This window comes from Heptranchias perlo, chromosome 20, assembly GCF_035084215.1.
Source record: "Heptranchias perlo isolate sHepPer1 chromosome 20, sHepPer1.hap1, whole genome shotgun sequence".
In the NCBI taxonomy this organism is placed as follows: domain Eukaryota; kingdom Metazoa; phylum Chordata; class Chondrichthyes; order Hexanchiformes; family Hexanchidae; genus Heptranchias; species Heptranchias perlo.
Window position 1 is genome coordinate 49,579,468 of NC_090344.1, and position 15,138 is coordinate 49,594,605.

The 15,138-nt window shown below is 50.0% G+C and overlaps 1 protein-coding gene across 5 annotated transcripts in view; it reads right to left on the reverse strand.

Moving 5' to 3' along the window:
* LOC137335843 (zinc finger MIZ domain-containing protein 1-like) overlaps positions 1–15,138 on the reverse strand; it is a 212,301-nt gene that overhangs the window by 105,452 nt on the left and 91,711 nt on the right. For all 5 annotated transcript variants that reach the window (XM_068001309.1, XM_068001307.1, XM_068001311.1 and 2 more), the window contains one exon: positions 8,002–8,107. In XM_068001309.1, coding sequence (XP_067857410.1) covers positions 8,002–8,107 — 106 coding nt within the window. The remainder of the gene's footprint in view (positions 1–8,001; positions 8,108–15,138) is intronic.

The window sequence follows — 15,138 nt, forward strand, 5'->3', positions numbered from 1 at the left end:
TCAGAAGTATCAGCGCAGGCCACAAGAGGGAAAGAGGCAAAGTTGCAGGTGGAAACAGTTGATCAATAATCATCCTTATTGACTGAGAGAACGGACATGTGGAAAGTGGACAACCTGATTTTCCAACTTCAGCTACTGTTTTCTGACCATCCCGAGCAATATGGAAACAGTCTGCGGCCTTTGCTTCTCATGTCATCTCTTACAACCTGTGCTGTTCTTTACAGAAAAGGAAGCCTTCAACAATAGACAAGGTACGGGAACTGGTGGTGGCATTCCTTACCCAGTAAGGATAGGTCACAATTGACAATATAGGCTGGAAGGCCATCCAGTAATGCTGAAATCTGAGGAGATGACAGGGGACGATTTTCATTTTGGGGTTTAAATCACTTCTAATGGTTTACAACGGGTGCAAACACTGCCTGAAAGGTCAAGTGCAAACAGCATCAATTCTGATGTAAGCTCAAACTGCATAAGCATTCACCGCTCGAGCTGCAGACTCAGGCGAGTGAGTGATAGAAGATGAAAACTGGGGGCAAGTCAAATCTAAAAGGGACGGGGACAATTAAAGGGGAGTGTCGTAACAGGGGGACAAAAATTCTGAAAGCCTTTGTCGGGATACAAACAGCACCTCAATCCATTCGCAGCCACTGCTTCGACTGAGGGGGGTCAGGCCATTGAGAAGTGGCAACATAGCAATTGAGCCCGTTTCCCCTCATTCGATGGCTGCAGGTCAAGATAGTGCTACACAATGCACTTAGACTATAAGAGCATATGACCATAGAGGATAGGAGCAGGAGTTGGCCATTCGGCCCCTCGAGCCTGCTACGCCATTCAATGAGATCATGGCTGATCTGATTTTTACCTCAACTCCACTTTCCCGCCCTTTCCCCATATCCTTTGACTCCCTCGCTGATCAAAAATTTGTCTAACTCAGCCTTGAATGTATTCAATGACTCAGCCTCCACAGCTTTTTGGGGTAAAGAATTCCAAAGATTCACGACCCTCTGGGAGAAGAAATTCCTCCTCATTTCCGTCTTAAACGGGCGACCCCTTATTCTGAGACCATGTCCCCTAGTTTTAGATTCCCCCATGAGGGGTAACATCCTCTCAGCATCTCCCGATCGAGTCCCCTCAGAATCTTGTATGTTTCAACAAGATCTCCTCTCAATCTTCTAAACTCCAATGAGTATAGACCCAACCTGTTCAATCTGTCCTCATAAGACAACCCTTCCATACCCGGAATCAACCTAGTGAACCTTCTCTGAACTGCCTCCAATGCAAGTATGTCCTTCCTTAAATAAGGGCACCAGAACTGTACGCAGTGCTCCAGGTGTGGTCTCACCAGCACCCTGTACAGTTGGAGCATGACTTCCCTGCTTTTATACTCCATCCCCCTAGAAATAAAGGCCAATATTCCATTTGCCTTCCGGATTACCTGCTGCACCTGTATGTTGACTTTTTTGTTTCATGTACGAGGACACCCAGATCCCTCTGTACCGCAGCATTTTGTAGTATTTCTCCATTCAAATAATATTTTGCTTTTTTATTTTTCCTCCCAAAGTGGATGACTTCACATTTTCCCACATTATATTCCATCTGCCAAATTTTTGCCCATTCACTTAACCTGTCAATATCCCTTTGCAGACACTTTGTGTCCTCATCACAACTTGCTTTTCCACCTATCTTTGTATCATCAGCAAATTTGGCCACAAGACACTCTGTTCCTTCATCCAAGTCATTGATATATATTGTAAATAGTTGAGGCCCCAGCACTGATCCCTGCGGCACCCCACTAGTTACAGATTGCCATTTTGAAAGTGAGGAAGGTTGCCCTCTGAGCCATTCCATGGTGCCACACACCGCGGTTAACACTGCAGTTTGCCTGCAAGGATGTGCGGCCAAGCTCCAGGCCATCGGACCTCTCTCAAACCCTTCCCCCTTTTGGGGTCAAAGGTGCGATAAAGGTTGGCTTCATCATTTTACACGAACTTTTCCACTAAAAGGTGTTTGTTGAAATTGTTTGGATTCGTCAAGTTAACCTGCAGAAAGAAGCTATTTGACTCAAGCAAACAAATGTGACATGCAATGCAAACGGTTTTATAAACAGGAAAAGGCCATTAGATTTAACAAGCCCATCCCCCTTTCACTGTTCAACCCCGCCTGGTAACACTTGTGCCACAGACTACACACAAGCGACTGCATTTCACTGAAGTGTAGCAGTCTGTGTTCCAGTGGCACAGCACAGAAGGATTGAAGATGCATTCTTCACAGTCGATTTATCCAAACCAGGGATCCATCAGGCAGCATGGACCACCCAGGAAGGTGAAGTAAGGGTTCCGAAATGACCACATCTGCAGAATGAAGCACCACTGGCTGCCATTCCACAGGGCAGTCATCAATCTTTCCCCAATCCCAGCACAGACGCTGCCACGGAGACACTGGAGGAATAACGATCGGCGCTACTCTGGACTGCGCCTCCACCTTATTCCCTTTCGTTTTTGATCATCTGATTCTCCCTTCAAATCCCTCACCGGTCCTCGTTCTATTTTGATGCAGACATCTCACCCGCGACTTGATGCACCAACAACGATTTCCATCAACCCGGGGGACTGCGCAAACTTGGGGCTTCCAAGAGCGATGAGCTGGGTATCGGGTTAGGGCGAGGGCTGGGGATCGGGTTAGGGCGAGGGCTGGGGATCGGGTAAGGGCGAGGGCTGGGGATCGGGTTAGGGCGAGGGCTGGGGATCGGGTTAGGGCGAGGGCTGGGGATCGGGTAAGGGCGAGGGCTGGGGATCGGGTTAGGGCGAGGGCTGGGGATCGGGTAAGGGCGAGGGCTGGGGATCGGGTTAGGGCGAGGGCTGGGGATCGGGTTAGGGCGAGGGCTGGGGATCGGGTTAGGGCGAGGGCTGGGGATCGGGTTAGGGCGAGGGCTGGGGATCGGGTAAGGGCGAGGGCTGGGGATCGGGTTAGGGCGAGGGCTGCGGATCGGGTTAGGGCGAGTGTTGGGGTCAGGTTTAGGGCGAGTGTTGGGGTCAGGGTTAACCCAGCGGCAGAATCGTCGACCCAGTTTTGTGTGGGTGTTGGATTCTGCCACCAGTCTAAAGGGAGCCGGAGGGAGCAGCTTAAACACAGGGTTGTAGAAGTTTGGAACTCTCTTCCGCAAACGGCAATTGACACTAGCTCAATTGCTAAATTTAAATCTGAGATAGATAGCATTTTGGCAACCAAAGGTATTAAGGGATCTGAGCCAAAGGCAGGTATATGGAGTTAGATCACAGATCAGCTATGATCTTATCAAATGGTGGAGCAGGCACGAGGGGCTGAATGGCCTCCTCCTGTTCCTATGTTCCAAAGGAGGCTGGCTCAGGGACGCCAGTCTCCCAGAATCTGATCCAAAACAACACGGTGAGAGAAGAATTCCATCCCGTTTTTGTTTTACTTTTATTGAGGACAGTCCCAACAAATGAAATCAGAACGCTGGCCTGGCAGCAATTTTAAAAGATCCACTTTGCGTGCACAGAAACAAAGGGCATAATTTTCCATCCTCCCTCTGCAAAAGATAGCCGGGGCTGCTGACAGACAAGATATGGACAAAGAGCACAGAAACACAAGAGTCCCACCCGCCACTGCACACTGGGTACCTGACACGTGCAAAAGGTTCGTCGTCACCAAGCGGCTGGGTTTGTCCTCTTTCCTCCGGCCCCCAGGGATTTCATCCAACCCGCTCTGCCCTGACTGAAAGCTGCTGACCCCAACATGTTCCACTCCTGGCGATCTGTTACAGTCACTTCCTCAGCAGGCACACATTGGTCTCCCATCCGGTTCCTCTTAATCGAAGATAATCATCCTGTTTTGACGTGATGCCCACTTCTTTTTGGGCGTTTCCCCACATTACAACAGTGACGACACTTCAAAAGTACTTCATTGGCTGTAAAGCGCTTTGGGACTCCGTGAAAGGCGCTATACAAATGCAAGTCTTTCATTCATTTGGAAGCAGCTAGCTTATTGGGATGGGGGGAGGGGAGCAGGTCCCCATATTATTGGATGCGGAGGCCTGTGATCTAATCCACGTCCAATGTAATTGTCACGTTGCAGCAAGTCATGTGCTGGGAGGCTGCGCGCAAGGCTCATTAAGGCCCCAAAAATGATACAATTAGGTGACCTCTTCACAAAGCACCTGGAGCAGCTATCCAGTCACCGAACGCCCGTCTGGAATGGGCGCTTCGGGGGAGGCCTGTGAGGATTTTAAGGAGTCTTGATCCTGCCCCCTTTTGTTTTAGCCTTAGGAACATAGGAACAGGAGTAGGCCATTCAGCCCCTCGTGCCTGGAGCCTTCCCTGGCCAAATCCTGCTAGTCGCTGCCCCCCACCCCCCCCAGTGACTGCAGTCCAAGTAAAAATGGTGGCAATGAACCATTACTGGTAACACCCAGCGTTTCAGCCCCACCCTCACTTAACCTGGCGCCTCCCAGCGCGATGTACCGGGAACGCTGTCCAATTATATAAATGAGCTAACCTTGCACTCCGGAACGAGGTCACTCATTTAGGCAATGGGTGCAACCTGCTCCTCGGGAGTGACATGCCACTGCCATGCAGTCAGGCTCGCATTATTGCTCCCCATCATCATTATCATAGTGGGTGCAGCACAGGAGGAGGCCGTTCGGCCAATCGTGCCTGTGCCAGCTCTTTGAAAGAGCTATGCAATTAGTCCCATTCCCCCTGCTCCTTCCCCATAGCCTTGTAAAAACTTTCCTTTCAAGAATTTATCCAATTCCCTTTTGAATGATATTATTGAATCTGCTTCCACCGCCCTTTCAGGCAGCGCATTCCAGATCATAACAACTCGCTGCGTAAAAAAAAAGTTTCCTCATTCGCCTCTGGCTCTTTTGCCAATCAACTTAAATCTGTGTCCTCTGGTTACCGACCCTCCTGCCACTGGAAACAGTTCCTCCTTATTTACTCTATCAAAACCCTTCATGATTTTGAACACCTCTATCAAATCTCTCCTTAATGTTCTCTGTTCAAAGGCGAACAACCCCAGCTTCTCCAGTCTCTCCACATAACTGAAGTCCCTTATCCCTGGTACCATTCCAGTAAATCTCTTCTGCACCCTTGACATCCTTCCTAAAGTGCGGTGCCCAGAATTGGACACAATACTCCAGCTGAGGCCTAACCAGTGTTTTATAAATATTTACAAATAACTTCCTTGCTTTTGTACTCTATGCCTCTACTAATGAAGCCCAGGATCCCGGATGCATTTTGAAACAGCCTTCTCAACTTGTCCTGTCACCTTCAAAAATTTGTGGATGTGCATCCCCAGGTCCCCCGATCCCCATTGGAAAATACATGTGTGTTGGAAAAGGACAGGATCGGGCTCAATGATGATACCCCTTTTGATCGAACAGCTGTCTGCAATCTCGGCCCACAGATGGAACCCTTAAGTGAGGTACTGGACAGCACCGTCATCAGTCGTGTAACCTGTGCCCCAGCGAGAGACAGCTCCTTGAGGAAAGGAAGGGAGAAAATGAGAGAAAAAAAAATCTCTCTCATTTCTACTCAGGCAACGTCAAGTATTTTAACAAAAAGAGCAATGCGCACTGAAAACCAATCACATCCCAAAACAAAGCATACACCACAGTGAACAGTACGCCGCAGTCATTTCACGTCTCGCTGCCAAAAGGCTTCAAAAATTATCCTCAAGAATATAAACTGTTTTTAGCAAAGGCACAAGCACCAAGAAATGGACAAGTTTAAAAAGAGACATTTGTGCAAGAATAATTAAAAGCGGATTCAAAGGTAGTCAGTGAAACTTCGTCTAAATCATTAGCTGAGTGAGTCAGAGACATCAGTTCCTCAGGATGTTCTCGAGGGCCCCCAGAGGCCTCCCTGCATTGCCAGACCATGTATCGTACCATATAAGGATGATTCAGTTCAGATCCCGCAGACTGCGTAGGTGCAGTCTGTATAAATACAACTGTCTTCCTTGGAATATCTGAATAAATCACAGGCTTTGAATGGTTTGGGACTGAGGGCAAGTTGCAGCAGTCTGGGACTGAGTGGAGAGAGGTGCCTGCTCAGTCTACCTGCGCTCTCCAAGCTCTCCTTTATGTAACGTCCTGCCCTGTTTTCTGGCACTTCGACGGATGGTTTGCAGAGGTGTCGGCAGCAGCTCCGTCCCGTCGACAAAATGCAAGCTTTACACAGTGGGTCAGCGGGTCAATCGCCAATCGGAGCCACCCACATGGTATGAGTGGTCACCAGACGGTGATCAGGGACAGAAACCTCCGATCGATTCCCCCCGCCGCCCCCTCAGCCCACCATGGGGCCGGGAAGCGAACTGTCGCATCCCCCGACTGCTGCCCCTGAAGACATCAGCTGGCTCAACGCTGACCGGCGATGAAGGTTAATCTGTATGGTCCAGTATCGCCAGTGTGAACGAGGGTTGGTGCTGATGGTGTGGGCCGCTGCGGTGAGCTGGGGTGGGTGCGGGAGCTCGCTGGTGTACGATGTGGCCACTAACCAAGCAGCAAATTGAGTTCAGTGGGCAATTGTTTCACTGGACAATGACTTCATCCAATCAGGTAGAGTGCAGACAGTTGTAGTTTGCTGTCAGTTTTGATCCTGGCTACAATATTAAATCACAATATCTTGGCAGAGTCTTATTCTCACTTATTAGTTTCAGCTTTAGTGTCAACACTTAGAGAGATTGTCAGAGACGCAGTGATAAAAACATATTTTATTCAGCAACACAGTGTGGAATTACGTCCCCTCAAGATTGGCTCCCCGACAGTTAAGTAAGTTTATTCACCGGGTACATTAACCTTAAAGACCAGGAACAATCAACAAACCCTTCGTCTGTGCTGTGTTAGCTAGGGGCAGCAGTGGGTGCAAAGGGGCAGCAGTGGGGGCAAAGGGGCAGCAGTGGGGGCAAAGGGGCAGCAGTGGGAGTACAGTACTGGTGAGTACAGGTCTGTCACTGTACAACATGGGGTTCAGTACTGGTGAGTTTACGTCTGTCACTGTATAACACTGGGGTTCAGTACTGGGGAGTATAGATCTGTCACTGTACAACACTGGGGTTCAGTACTGGTGAGCACAGGTCTGTCACTGTATAACACTGGGCTCAGTACTAGTGAGTACAGGTCTGTCACTATACAACACTGGGGTTCAGCACTAGTGAGTACAGGTCTGTCAATGTATAACACTGGGGTTCAGTACTGGTGAGTTTCGGTCTGTCACTTAATACTGGGGTTCAGTACTGGTGAGTATAGGTCTGTCGTTATACAATACTGGGGTTCAGTACTGGTGCGTATAGGTCTGTCACTGTATAATACTGGGGTTCAGTACTGGTGAGTATAGGCCTGTCACTGTTTAACATTGGGGTTTGGTACTGGTGAGTATAGGTCTGTCGTTATACAATACTGGGGTTCAGTACTGGTGCGTATAGGTCTGTCACTGTATAATACTGGGGTTCAGTACTGGTGAGTACAGGTCTGTCACTGTTAATACTGGGGTTCAGTACTGGTGAGTATAGGTCTGTCACTGTATAATACTGGGGTTCAGTACTGGTGAGTACAGGTCTGTCACTGTTAATACTGGGGTTCAGTACTGGTGAGTATAGGTCTGTCACTGTATAACATTGGGGTTCAGTACTGGTGAGTATTGGTCTGTTATTATACAACACTGGGGTACAGTACTGGTGGACACAGATCTGTAAATGTGTAACACTGGGGTACAGTAGTAATGGGCACAGATTTGTCACTGGGGTGGCAGCAATTTGAGGAGATGAATTCAGAGTGTCACACTTTAAGCATGTTGTATGGTGTTAACGGGTATTGGGTTAAGTTGGATTTCTTCCCCCCCCCAGTGTATTGGTATCAACAGGATAAATAAAGCCAATGACAAACGGATCCTGTTCAATTACCAGTCTTCCGTCTGCTCCATCAATGCTAAAGAAGCATTGTATTGGGACAGCCAGTGCGATCAGAAAATGCTCCCTTACCCGCAGACTTGGGGGTGAACTTCTCCCTGTGGGCAGCACAGACAGCCAACAGCCGATACCCGAGCTCCAAGTCAAAACCTTGTTGGGTCGAGACGCGACTCACAACCTGCAATAAAGAAGCAGAAACAAATGAATAAACAGCAAACGACAGTAGCAGCGGCTCCCCAACGGTTGGGTTGGTAAAAACACCGGCCGTGATTTTTCCACTTCAGTGCTCCTAAGTGCCCAATCGGGAAACTGGACATCGCAACCGGGATTTTCCCACTCACTAATTTTAACCGGCTGCCGGCGCACAATCTCCCCACTCCCCGTGCGTGCCAGGAACCAGAAGTGTAAAAAAAAAACCATCTCTACCAGTGATGTGACTGAGCCAAACAGGCCAGAAAGGGGGATTTTCTGCTCTGGCGCCCACCGTGGATTCCGGGATCTCGCATCAGGAAGTTGAGCATCCCCAGTCCGGGATTTTGCGTCCATTAAAGTTAATCTGGAACGTTCTCCCCCGGCATTCGCCACCCTCCCCATTTGAAGGGAGAAATGCAGCCGTGGGGAGAAGTTTACATTTTTTGTTGGATTTCATCCAGAGATGGATCTTCACCACAGGCAACAAAAGGTGGCAGAAATTAGCACAAAGCAACAAAACTTTAGAGAAAATAAGCAGCGGTTCAAAAGCACCTGATCAGGTCTCACTCAAAGTTCTTCACCCACAGTGAATTACCCTGATGTGTAATTGTTGTTCTGTGGGCACAAAATGACAGTTTCTTCACGGACAGCAATTGCGTCCAAAAACTAGTTAATCTGAGGAATGTTGGCCAAGATACCGGGAGAGCCTGCTGCCCCTCTTCAAATAGTGTCATGGGATCTTAAACACCTACCTGAGCTGTCGGAAGAGGCAGACAGGGCTTCGGCTTAATGACTCATTCAAAGGTCACTGAAGTGAATCACAGTGTGAATCTTAACCTTCCAACTTACTTACTATGAATTTATGTTTCACCAAAGCAAGGGTTTGACTAGACGGGCAAATGGAAAATGTCCCCAGCTACTCTGCATCGTTTACCTTTGATTAGCCGCCCGCTGCATCTGCGAACTACTGTCGGTGGCAACAGTGCCTTTTACGATAGTGAACTCTGTGCCTGAACTGCATCCAAGACCCAACTTTTCATGGGTTCAGGTCAAAGACGACATAAATATCAATTGTGACGACAATTGAAATCCAAAACTATGAATAAGCACCATTGCACACTCTCTGCAGCATATAGTGCTGAGTTTTTGTTGGTTTTCACTAAAATATTAGCTCCGACAATGCCATGTAAATGAGTGATCTTGTGGAGCAAGATTTACAAGTACAGTAATTTTAATGGATTACCGCTCGACAACTTTTGCTACATAACTGCACCCGAGTCGATATTTCTCCCTGGCGTTTGTTCCAAAAGCTCACCTGAATGGGTATATCGATACACCCATTCATATATCAATCCAAAGACATGATCTCACTGAATGGTGGAACAGGCTCGAGGGGCTGAATGGCCTCCTCCAGTTCCTATGTTGCAGAAGCAAGTATGAACGCAATGACGATGGTTTTTCTAACTTGCAACATCTTCACCTGTAGTCAACTGTGAAGGGATCCAACCATCCTTCACACAATGAAGTAACTGTGTGGATATATAACATCATAATGTCAGAAGGTGCCCAGAGTCCAGTGGCAGTGCTATAATATGGATACAGTGTCCAGAGTCCAGTGGCAGTGCTATAATATGGATACAGTGTCCAGAGTCCAGTGGCAGTGCTATAATATGGATACAGTGTCCAGAGTCCAGTGGCAGTGCTATAATATGGATACAGTGTCCAGAGTCCTGTGGCAGTGCTGTGATATGGACACAGTGCCCAGAGTCCAGTGGCAGTGCTGTGATATGGACACAGTGCCCAGAGTCCAGTGGCAGTGCTGTGATATGGACACAGTGCCCAGGGTCCAGTGGCAGTGCTATAATATGGACACAGTTCCCAGAGTCCAGTGGCAGTGCTGTGATATGGACACAGTGCCCAGATCCAGTGGCAGTGCTGTGATATGGACACAGTGCCCAGAGTCCAGTGGCAGTGCTATAATATGGACACAGTTCCCAGAGTCCAGTGGCAGTGCTGTGATATGGACACAGTGCCCAGAGTCCAGTGGCAGTGCTGTGATATGGACACAGCGCCCAGAGTCCAGTGGCAGTGCTGTGATATGGACACAGCCCAGAGTCCAGTGGCAGTGCTATAATATGGACACAGTTCCCAGAGTCCAGTGGCAGTGCTGTGATATGGACACAGTGCCCAGAGTCCAGTGGCAGTGCTGTGATATGGACACAGCGCCCAGAGTCCAGTGGCAGTGCTGTGATATGGACACAGCCCAGAGTCCAGTGGCAGTGCTATAATATGGACACAGTTCCCAGAGTCCAGTGGCAGTGCTGTGATATGGACACAGTGCCCAGAGTCCAGTGGCAGTGCTGTGATATGGACACAGTGCCCAGAGTCCAGTGGCAGTGCTATAATATGGACACAGTGCCCAGAGTCCAGTGGCAGTGCTATAATATGGACACGATGACCCTAGTGCCTCTGGCTGCAAAGAAAACCACCTCAAAAAGTGACTTACACCAGTCCTGGCAAATATAAACGGCCTCCCTGGTGGCGATGGGTTGCAATGCGCTGCCATTTTTTGTTAAGACAATGGGGTAGAAATCTGCCTTGGACGGTGAGGTACCGGCCTCCTGTTATACGCCCCGCCAGGTCTTCAGCTCTATTTGAAGACTGGATATTGGACAGGGCGGAGAATGGGCGGCCAATTCAACACCAACCGGCTTGCGCCTGTCGCCCAAGGCGGATTTCTGCCCCGATCGCTACAAAATGCAGCTTTTGCATTCCAGACCCACACAAACCTTTCACCCAAATCAGGGGCAGGTTCACCGCCAGATATTCCAGAACGATAACCGCCTCGCTCGCAGACTGTCACGTACTCTACGTCTACCAGCAGTAGCAAGGTGCTTCCACTGAAATATTTCATTCCAAACGACACCCTGATTTAAACCAGGAATCAGTCTCAATTAACTCCTGGTTTGAAACATTTTGGACCTAGCAAAACAGAGCCACAACCCTCAATTGAAGAAGTGCAAAAGTGATGATCACCTTCAATTTTCTGCACATAATGGAGATCTAGCCAGATGTGCAGCTCCTGGACTCTCAAACAGTGGGGAAGAGCGAGTCAGGGCAGCAAATACTTCTAATCAGAGAAACCGGGCGACACTCCCCGTCTTTCAGACGAGACGTTAAACCGAGGCCCCGTCTGCCCCCTCAGGTGGACATCAAAAATCCCATGGCACTATTTTGAAGAGGAGCAGGGACGTTCTTCCCGGTGTCCTGGACAATACCTCAAAACAAATTATCTGGTCATTATCACATTGCTGTTTGTGGGATCTCGCTGTCCACAAATTTGCTTCCGCGTTTCCCAAATTACAACAGTGACTGCACTTCAATAAGCACTTCATTGGCTGTAAAGCGCTTTGGGACGTCCTGAGGTCGTGAAAGGCACTACACAAATGCAAGTCTTTCTTTCTGGTCAGCTGGTTAAAGCAGTGAGCGAGCTGGCCTGGGTTTTCGCTCAGTCAAGGTCCGGGGTGCTACGACTGGCTTCAGCATCCCAGGCTCGGGAGAGGAGAATCAGCCAGAGCTCCTGATTGCTGGTGATTTAACGAAAATGGCAGCACATTGCAACCCATCGCCACCAGGGAGGGCCAGTCGGCAGTCAATGCCTTCAGGAAAGGAAAAAACTGGCAGGAAAACAAAATCAAATCACTATATAACCACAACTGGGCATTTGTACAGCTCCTTCACGACCTCGGGAAGTCCCAAAGCTCTTTACAGCCAATTAAATACTTCTGAAGTGTAGTCACTGTTGTAATGTAGGAAACGCAGCAGCCAATTTGCGCACAGCAAGCTCCCACAAACAGCAATGAGATAATGACCAGGTCATCTGGTTTTTTTTTTGGTGATGTTGGTTGAAGGATAAATATCAGCCAGGACACCGGGAGAACTCTCCTGCTCTTCTTCCAATAGTGGCCATGTGATCTTTTACGTCCACCCGAGAGGTTTAATGTCTCATCCGAAAGACGGCACCTCTGACAGTGCGGCACTCCCTCAGTACTGCACTGGGAGCGTCAGCCCAGATTATGTGCTCAAGTGTCCGGAGTCTCAGAGGCGAGAGATCTTCCCAGTGAGCCACGGCTGACTCTCCGCGTGCTTGCGGACACTGGGGAGGACGGATTCAAGCCCGATTGCGGTGCCTTCTGTGACTGAACAGCCTGCCAACAACTCAGGGACCAGCCTCACACATGAAGAATGGCCAGATTGGTGAGTTCCCAGAAGGTGACTGGTGCCCTGTAGGCAGTCCACGTCTTCAGGGGAAGGAAAGAACTGGCAGAAAAAACTAAACCAAACTGTTGTATAAAACTAACCAGACTCGTACAAGCCGTCACAGCCAGGTGTTTTCAGGTCTCGCTGTGTGAACCAGCGGCTACACCATTTGTTGAATGTTGCCACCCTGCTTCTAACTGGCATTTCTATTTTCCTCATGGCCTTCATCAGCAGCACCACCTTCGCAATGCTGCCTGTTCTCAATTTACTTTATTTAAAATTACCCGCTCGATGGAAATGAGGCCCGATGGCCCAATATCGGGGGTACCTGGGCCTCACCAATCAATTGTTCCCTGCGCTTCCCCGCCCACCCCCACCCCCCAACCCCCCAAACCCCCCGCCCACCCAACGCACCCAAAGGTGGGTGTGCCTGAATTTCTAGGCCATGGTCTCAGAGAAAGGGGCAGCTCAGGACTTACAGTGTTAGAGGGGGGGGCTGGTGCCAAAAACACACCAACAGCAATTCACAACAGTCAGTCTCCTTGTAGCACTGGAATATCTGGTTCTTAACTCACACCTTGTTTGTGCTGAGACTAGAATCCTTGCACAGCACTTACATCACAAGGATAAGATTTATGGAGCTGCCCTGTTTGCGGACTGGGCAGGTACATGGGAGCACTGCTAATACTTTGCAATCAAACAGCAGATACATGTGGCTGCGCGCACGCAGTGAACGTGTGAGTGTGCGCACGCAGTAAACGTGTGTGTGTGGGTGTTGTGATCGTGTGAGTGTGCGCACGCAGTGAACGTGTGGGTGTTGTGATCGTGTGGGTGTGCGCACGCAGTGAACGTGTGGGTGTTGTGATCGTGTGAGTGTGCGCACACAGTGAACGTGCGGGTGCTGTGATCGTGTGAGTGTGCGCATGCAGTGAACGTGTGGGTGTTGTGATCGTGTGAGTGTGCGCACGCAGTGAATGTGTGGGTGTTGTGAACGTGTGAGTGTGCGCACGCAGTGAACGTGTGGGTGTGCACACACAGTGAATGTGCGGGTGCTGTGAACGTGTGAGTGTGCGCATGCAGTGAACGTGTGGGTGCTGTGATCGTGTGAGTGTGCGCACACAGTGAACGTGCGGGTGCTGTGATCGTGTGAGTGTGCGCATGCAGTGAACGTGTGGGTGTTGTGATCGTGTGAGTGTGCGCACACAGTGAACGTCTGGGTGTTGTGATCGTGTGAGTGTGCGCATGCAGTGAACGTGTGGGTGTTGTGATCGTGTGAGTGTGCGCATGCAGTGAACGTGTGGGTGCTGTGATCGTGTGAGTGTGCGCATGCAGTGAACGTGTGGGTGTTGTGAACATGTGAGTGTGCGCATGCAGTGAACGTGTGGGTGCTGTGATCGTGTGAGTGTGCGCACACAGTGAACGTGCGGGTGTTGTGATCGTGTGAGTGTGCGCACACAGTGAACGTGCGGGTGCTGTGAACATGTGAGTGTGCGCATGCAGTGAACGTGTGGGTGTTGTGATCGTGTGAGTGTGCGCATGCAGTGAACGTGTGGGTGTTGTGAACATGTGAGTGTGCGCATGCAGTGAACGTGTGGGTGCTGTGATCGTGTGAGTGTGCGCATGCAGTGAACGTGTGGGTGCTGTGAACGTGTGAGTGTGCGCATGCAGTGAACGTGCGGGTGCTGTGAACGTGTGAGTGTGCGCATGCAGTGAACGTGTGGGTGCTGTGAACGTGTGAGTGTGCGCATGCAGTGAATGTGTGGGTGCTGTGAACGTGTGAGTGTGCGCATGCAGTGAACGTGTGGGTGCTGTGAACGTGTGAGTGTGCGCATGCAGTGAACGTGTGGGTGCTGTGAACGTGTGAGTGTGCGCATGCAGTGAATGTGCGGGTGCTGTGAACGTGTGAGTGTGCGCACGCAGTGAATGTGCGGGTGCTGTGAACGTGTGAGTGTGCGCACACAGTGAACGTGTGGGTGTTGTGATCGTGTGAGTGTGCGCATGCAGTGAACGTGCGGGTGCTGTGAACGTGTGAGTGTGCGCACACAGTGAATGTGTGGGTGTTGTGAACATGTGAGTGTGCGCACACAGTGAATGTGTGGGTGCTGTGAACGTGTGAGTGTTGTGATTGTGATAGTGTGCGCACGCAGTAAATATGCGGACATGGTGAACGTGCGGGCGTTGTGAACGTGTGAGTGTGCGCATGCAGTGAATGTGTGGGTGTTGTGAACATGTGAGTGTGCGCACGCAGTGAATGTGTGGGTGTTGTGAACATGTGAGTGTGCGCACGCAGTGAACGTGCGGGTGTTGTGAACATGTGAGTGTGCGCACGCAGTGAACGTGCGGGTGCTGTGAACGTGTGAGTGTTGTGATTGTGATAGTGTGCGCACGCAGTAAATATGCGGACATGGTGAACGTGCGGGCGTTGTGAACGTGTGAGTGTGCGGGTGTTGTGAGTGTGCGGGCGTTGTGAACGTGTGAGTGTGCGGGCGTTGTGAGTGTGCGGGCGTTGTGAACGTGTGTGTGCGGGCGTTGTGAACATGTGGGTGTGCGCACGCAGTGAACGTGCGGGTGTTGTGAACATGTGAGTGTGCGCATGCAGTGAACGTGTGGGTGCTGTGATCGTGTGAGTGTGCGCACACAGTGAACGTGCGGGTGTTGTGATCGTGTGAGTGTGCGCACACAGTGAACGTGCGGGTGCTGTGAACATGTGAGTGTGCGCATGCAGTGAACGTGTGGGTGTTGTGAACATGTGAGTGT